The 7,357-nt window shown below is 58.7% G+C and overlaps 1 protein-coding gene across 1 annotated transcript; it reads right to left on the bottom strand.

Moving 5' to 3' along the window:
- Positions 1-261: 261 nt before the first annotated feature.
- RAB37 (RAB37, member RAS oncogene family) lies at positions 262-6,994 on the bottom strand (the record flags this gene model as incomplete). The annotated part of the gene is made up of 9 exons (XM_082860660.1): positions 262-367; positions 563-639; positions 713-769; positions 1,339-1,404; positions 2,343-2,395; positions 2,497-2,563; positions 3,073-3,114; positions 4,106-4,216; positions 6,902-6,994. The coding sequence occupies 9 exons, from the start codon at positions 6,992-6,994 to the stop codon at positions 262-264; spliced, it is 672 nt and encodes a 223-aa protein (XP_082716786.1).
- Between the last annotated feature and the right edge of the window lie 363 nt (positions 6,995-7,357).

Below are 7,357 nucleotides of genomic sequence, written 5' to 3'. Positions count from 1 at the left end.
GGGGCACCAGCTCCCTTCCTCCGTTTTCTGGTGCCCTTTTGATTAGATTATGTATCATTAAAATGAAATAAAAATATTTTACCCTCCTCCGGGGATGCAGGGAAGCTACAGGAGCTAGAATAGGGGCAGGAGTACGGAGGGGCTGTGCACTGGGTCCCCCAACTCTCTCCTCATTGGCTCAGCCGCTTAGAATAAACCAGGTCTGAGGGAGAAGGCTGCATCCTTGTGCGTCTCTGGAGCTTCCTCTCAGCCCCTTGGGATTCACAAGAAAGAGCAGCAGCTGGGCCGCTTCTTCTGGGATTCCACATAGTCTCGGATCTGGAAGCTGGGTTCATTAGCCTGCCGCCCGGCTCTGTACTTCAGCTCCCTTGAAGAGGAAGAAGAAATGGGCTGGGCAGGCAGTGAGGAACTGAGCCTTCTCCCACTCCCACGGCCCGGGGCCAGGGGGCTTCCGAATGCAGAATATGGTTGGGCCCGGGGACTGGGCCAAGGGCCAGGCCCTACCGAATTCCCAGATGGTGTCACCCTGCCCTGCACGTTCCCTTCCCGGCTCAGCGCTCACTTGGCAATGGCCAGAAAGGCTAACTCCACGTTCATGCCCGTCTTGGCGCTGGTCTCCATGAAGGGAACTCCATACTCCTGCCAGGGTGAGATTAGCCTCAGTGGCCAGTCTCCGGCTGCCCACCCCCACTCCCCCCAGGCAGTCACTTACCCTGGCCAGCATCTCTCCATCCTCTGAACGGATCATCCTTTCACTGCTCACATCCGCCTGTCAAGCCCAGGTGGGTCACTCTGGGGAAGGAAGCCTTGACCCCGGATGGCCCCTCTCCCGCCCCGCGGGCCCAGGTTTCTGCCCTGGGAGCAGGTACTTCCCGCCCTCTGCTGGTGGCCTGCGGGACTGCGGGTGGTATGATCCACCTGGGGCCAGGGCTTCTGCCTTCTTCAAGTTCTTACCCAGCTCCCAGCAGGGGGATCTCACCCCAACTCAGGGAGGTGGGTAACTCTGCTTGGCAAGGGGGTGGTGGCCAGCCTCGAAGGGCTGACAGTATTTGAGGTTAACCCTTTCCACACACAGCTCTTAATCCGTGTATCTAGTCCCTAGGATCTAATAGGGGCTGAGCAGCTGGTCATCCCTGGATCTCTCAGGAAGCAGCTTGACCTTTCCCTGCAGGGGGCCATTTCCAAAGCTTTAAGAGGGCAGATATGATGGACTGAAGCCTCCAGATAGGTCTGACTCCTGAACTGGAGGCTGTAAAGAGTGCTTTGCTGGAAGGACGTCCAGCTAATACTTGCGGCAGTGGGAGAAGGGTGGGCTGACCCTGCCCTGGAGCCACTCACCTTGTTGCCTAGGAGCATAATCACCACATCCCTCTGGGCATACTCATGAATCTCAGTGAGCCAGGCCTGTGGGAGAGGGTGCGCTGAGCCCCAGCCATTCCCCTCCTCCCTCCTACCTTTCCTTCTTCTGCCCTGTGGATTATCCTGGACTACTCACTGCCCCTGAACACCGATCATAATGCCCTGTGCATTCTCTCATCGACATCTTTGTTTGGGCCTCTCCAGTCCTGAGTAGCTCTAAACCCCTTGCAGTGTAGCTCTCAGTTCTATGAAAGACAGAGGCGACAGAGGCTATATCTTATAAATCAGCTGGTAGTCACCAGCAGTCTCCTCGAGTGCCCTGTTGAGGGTTCTAAGGCCCCATAAGGGCTTAGTGATCAAAAATACTGTGATTGATTAGTGATGTCTGCCATGAGCATGGGGTTGGAGGTGGCAGTAGGAGTGCCATGGATTCCATCCAGTTTATAAGCAGTTTTATATCTGTATGTCTTGTTCCCCCAGTTTGCTTGTCAACCCCTTGAGGTCAGGGAGCATGTGAAATCGTCACGATGCTGCGCACAGAGTCAGTGTTTGTATCTGTTGAATTACTGTCTCGACTATTTAATAGTTTGCTTGTGAGGAGGGAGCCACTCGCTTTGTCTGCCTGAGTCACCTTCTTGAAAGTTGGGGTGGATGTATGGGTAGACTTTTCTGCTTGGGCTCTCCTCTTGGTCTCTGTGGGTAATTGTCCAGGGTGGAGCTGGGCACTTTCTGAACATTTTGTCATGAAATGCTCCATGAATCATAGTCAGGGATGAGCAGGTGGCACACAGCCTGCTTGGCCTTTATGCCCACATGCCCATCAACTACCCAGGAGTAGTTTATTACTTCTGAGTCACAGCTCCGGTGTTTTTAACGAGGCAGCAGTATTCCATGCTCCACCCATTCCCACAAAGCAGGAAGCAGCCCTGGCCTGCACAGGCCCTGCCCTGCCTGCTCGTGAGTGGTGGGTGGGGAGGACCTACCCGGATGTTGTCGAAGGAAGATTTGTTGGTGATGTCATACAGCAGGAGCAAGGCTGGAGGGGGAGAGAGAGGTCACATGGGGAACTTGGGGCAGAACGGTGGATGTTACAAGTGGGCTGGGAGGGGGTGGAGGTGGAGCACGTGAGGGACCTACCCTGGGCATCTCGGTAATAAGCGTGGGTGACACTGCGGAACCGCTCCTGCCCTGCGGTGTCCCAGATCTAGGAAGGGATGGACAAATGGTCAGAAGGGGGCAGGGACTGTGCTGGGCAGAGGAAAGCCATGTTGTGGTACGAGAGATGGGCGGGGAGGTGAGATGTTTCCTTCTTTAGTTTCTCATGGGCTTGTGAACATCTGGTGATGTCCCGGATGGCGGTAGTTAATGAGTTCTCAAGCTTGTTCGGTGCTGTTGCCTCTTGCCCAGCCCAGGGATTAGAGGTGTCCAACCTCCCAGAGTAGATGAGGCCTGGGAACCTGGGGATGATTTGAAGCGAGCCTAAGCTTGTCTGAAGGCACTTAGAGCTGCTGCCTTTGACAGAAGGGAGGGTGCCTGGGAACGGCTTTTTCTGCAGACATCAAACAAACAAAGGCCGTTTCCTCTCCTGACCCCCACAGGAAGTTAGCCCAGGCGGAGCGCAGGGCCGCAGGCCTCCTGTGGTTGGGTGCGGAGGCTGGGCAGGCTCCCCCATCCTCTCGCCCACACCCCAGCCCTCCCAGCCGCTGGTCTCACCTGCAGCTTCACCCTCATACCATCCACGGTCACCACCTTGTTCTGAAAGAGAAAAGGGCAGAGGGAGAGGTGGGCGTGGAGGGCAGGGGAGTCTCGGTTTCTGCCTTCTGCTGAATCCTACAGTACAGCAAACATCCTGTCTGGTTGCTCCCCAGGGCCACGGGGGTCCGGTGAGCCCCGGAGACGTCTCCAGCCAGATCACCCCATCAGGGCAGTGGGACTCTGTCCCCAGGTACCCCTACTTTGGAGTCCTCTCTTCTGGGGACTCCGTCTGCCCTTCTCACAACACGCCAAGGCAGGGAGAGCCTGAGAACCTGCCTGACCGCACCCCTCCTCTCGCCCCGGCCCGGGCTCAGCAAGGTGCACAGGCGGAGCCCAGCCTCCAAGCTCTTAGAGATGAGACGCCCACCAGCATCTCGGGGACTGCAGAGGCTGGATCTGCAGGGCCGTCTTTCCCCTGGCTGTCCACTAGTTCTCCTCAGTGAAGCTTCCCCTCGCACTGGGAGGGAGGCACCTGGCCTTTGAGAGCACCCCTGCCAGGGTTAGACCCTCACTCTCCTGGCCCGTGCGCGTGTGCAGTGCTCAGAGCCCTCGGCATCCGGGATGCCGATTTGTAAAGATGGGTTCTTCGAGGTGAGAGGGAGGGATGCTGGCAAGCTGCTCTGTCCCCACAGGGCCAGCCCAGTTCCTCCACCTAGTGCCGTGCTGGGCTTCCCGGGACTCCAGAAAGACTGGCTGACCTCAGGTCTTGCCGGGGGGGGCCCAGCTAGCACTGTGGGATATGTCTGCCCGGCTGGGGGCAGGATGTTAAGACTCAGTCTCTCATTTCTCATCCTGTAGGGGAGCCAAGAGCCTCCCCAAGCCCAGACTCCTCTAAGCTGGCCACCTCTGGGGTCCCTAGGGGAGCATCCTGTGCCCTAGGGTGAGCCACAGCGGTCCTGAGAAGCCAGCGCAGGTGAGGAGAGGACCGTCCCCCGTGCCTGAGCCGTAGCCCCTGGCTCGCTGCTGGAGGAGGAGCCTGCAGCCACCTCACCCTGAAGTCTATGCCGACAGTGGCTATGAAGGTCCCGGACAGGAAGGCCCCATCTTTGAATTGGATCAGGAAACAGGTTTTGCCGACGCCCGAGTCTCCCAGAAGCATCACCTAGGAGATGGGGGCAGAGGCAATTAGCTGGGTTTCCAGGGAGAGCCAGGGAAGGATGCCAACTGCCCCGAGGGCACCTGCTTCTGGAAAAGCCTGCTGCTGCCTTCACCCTGCCTCTCCTCTCCACACTCCCCGGCTCCGGCTGCCTCTCAGGCTCTCCCTCTGACCCTCCTGTCCTCATCTGGTTTCCTGGAAGCCTGAGTTGCCAACTTAGCACTAACAGGACCTCAAACGTGCTCGGTGGCCCCAGAGAACAACCACATTCATGTGGTCTCGACTCTGCACCGTGCTAGGATCCCTTCCCTCTCTGTGTGTGTTCCACGCATGTGTGCACACGTGGGTGGGGCTATGGTGCCAGAAAGAGAAGTGTTAATACCTCGGACAGGGATTCCCACCCAAGGGAGTGTATCAGAATCTGCTGGGGGCACGGCTCTGTCATTTGCAAAGCCATATTCTAAACTTACTTTTGTTCAGGTGTTTTACTTTTGGTTACATTTATTTGGAAGTTCCTGATGACATTTTATGTTTATAAAAGCGTTGCATGAATTAGGGAAGGTTGAAATTTATACTGAAGCGGAGAGACATTTAGTCTGAAGTTCGTTCCGCAGAAACCTCCCACGTGGGACAAATGGCTGACAGTTGGCATCCCTGGTCACTGTAGGTGGCAGAGCAGGAGGGAGTGTGTGGGGGGGTATGTTTGTCCCTTTCCTGTCTGTCCAGTCTCTGCTCATCTTCTCTGGGGACCATGGGCGGGGGAGGGGACCCCTCTGTCCTGTCACTCCTCAGTCTTGGAGAACAGAGGTCCAGACCTAATGCTGGAACTTTCCCAACAGGCCGAGTCGATACTTAATGGGCTGAGCAGGGACTAGGTTCGAGTTATTTTTGAGGCTCTGACCTTGACAATGGAGCCCAAGGGCTTTCCTGCTGTGGGCATGGGGTATGGGATTAGCTAACTTTGGTGGAGAGGTGGGGGGCTGAACCAAAGGTGTATGAAGGCTGGGGTCCTGGCTTGTACGTGGGTTACTGGGGACTTCGGGAAGATTTCTTAACCCTTCTGTGGCAGTTTCCATAGTGGTTAGAAGGAAAGAGGGATAATTTCTTTGAGGCCTTTCTAGACTCTGTTAACGTCTAGGGTCAACAATGTTGGCATGAACCACCTGACTCCAGAAGAGTGGCCCGGGCTGGGTGCTGCCTGCCTGTGGCCCCATCCCCTCTAATCCTCCCCAAGGAGCTCCCACCAGGCTCTTCCCAGACCATCCCGGACTCAGTCTCCTAGGCAGGCCTCGGGCACGAAGGCTGGTGGGGGCCAGAGGCCAACTCTCCACGGATGCCGCTTGGCCCAGGGGACAGATGGCAGGCTGGGGGCTAAGGAGCCTTCTGGAGCCTGCATTGCTCCCTGGCTCCCGGGTCCCAGTACCCGATGGGGAAGGAGGGAGAGAGGGAGGTAGGGCAAGCACCTGTGTACTTTACAGTTGACGGTTGCCTTGAGCAAATGATGCCACCCACCCAGCCAGGCAAGTCCACCAAACAGCTGCTCAGCCTTGCCACCTCCTAGGCAAACACCCAGCTGGCGTGTCAGGCAAGGAGGTCAGGCAGTTCCCAGCGGCCTGGGGCTGGCCCTCAGCAGCTCCCCTCCCCTGAACACAGTGGGGGCCAACTTCCTGCCTGGAGCCCACAGAGGACGCTTATCGCAACGGCTCTGGGTGGGTGACTTGCAGAGTAGCTTCCTCTGAAACAAGGGGGGTTGCAGGAGGAACCCAAGGCGCAGAAAGAGGCAGGTCTCCTTCAAGGCCATGTAGCATGAGATGGGCGGCCCCTTCGCTAATCTATCCCCAACCGTACAGAGGAAGAGTGGAGGCTCTGGGCTCTCTCAGCACCTCTTTCAGAGTTCCTGGTACCTGCCTGCTCCAAGGGCATGGAGGGAGGGCATACAGACCAGTGTCCACCACCAGCCCCACCTGCTTCCGTTCAGGGCCACCCGCAGAGGGAACCAGCCCCAGACAGCTGACTTAAGCTCTCCCAGGTGGGAGACTTGTGCCTAACGCCCCAGGTCTTTCTCAGGTTCTAAAAATTCCCATGTGGGTCTGCATTCTGGCTAGCAACATCCTCCCAGAAGAAGGTGTGGGCAGTGACTGCAGGGGTGGAAAGGGAAGGGGTAGCGCCTGGGGGCAGCTGGGGTCCTAAAGATCTTCAGTCCTAAGGCCTGGAAACTGGGAGAAGGGCATTAACTGCAAGTTTCCCCGCCGCCAGGAGGCGTCCTTTCCAAGTCGCCAGGCAGCCCTATTTCCCAGCGCTTCGGGTGCCTGTACCCTGGAGGGTTGTGCGCTCAAACCCTACCTAGAAGCATGGGATTCCTGGGGCTCGTATTGGCCGGAGTGTGGCAGAAGAAAATGGGGTTGCGGTCCTCTGGGTGGGGAGTCACTCGCTCCTTCCGACCTTCCTCTCCCTTCTCCCACGGAGCCAGCCCAGATCCCTGGACGCTGGCATGGGCCCAGGGCTCTGTCTCGACCCTCCTTCCTTATTCTGGGAGACCCGGCTGCCTGGGGGGAAGGGATGAGTCCAACGCAGGCGCAGCCAGAAAGGGTCTTGGGCGGGGAGGCCGGGGTCTCAGGGCGAAGAGCGCGGGGAGGGGTGACCCCCAGAGCCGGCACCGAGTCCCCAGCGCTGGGTGCAGTGCCCACCCACCTTGCCCATAAGATCGTAGCTCGGACTGCAGGGTGGGGAGCGCTCGGGGGCCTCGCCGTTCCGGGTGGCAGCGGCGCCAGGAGTGCCCGTCATGTCCCTGGACCAGAGGTGAGCTGGGGTAGGCGGCGGGCGAGGGACGGCGCAGGAACCGCCTCGCCTTAGGCTCCACCCACTCCTTCTCCCCTCCACCGCCCCCGGCCCGGACCCCGACGGGCTCCTCCCTCCGTCCGCCACCTGAAAGACACTGGCGTGGAGCGGGCTGTCCCGCTGGGGCGCGCAGGACCGCAGGGTCAGCTCCCGAGGGGCAGGAGGGCCCCCGTGCGCCACACTGGCCTGAGGGCGTGGGCCAAATCCAGCCCTAGGACCGACCGGTCCCCAGGGTTGCCAGCTGCCGGGGTTCGGTTCCCACCGGGAGCTGTCCTTGGAGACCCCGCCTTCAGGGGAAGGTCTGGCCTC

The sequence above is a fragment of the Leucopleurus acutus genome (genome assembly GCF_964270905.1).
Source record: "Leucopleurus acutus genome assembly, chromosome: 19".
Taxonomy (NCBI): domain Eukaryota; kingdom Metazoa; phylum Chordata; class Mammalia; order Artiodactyla; family Delphinidae; genus Leucopleurus; species Leucopleurus acutus.
The sequence above is the reverse complement of the archived record's forward strand: the minus strand, read 5'-3'. Positions and strand labels throughout refer to the sequence as shown.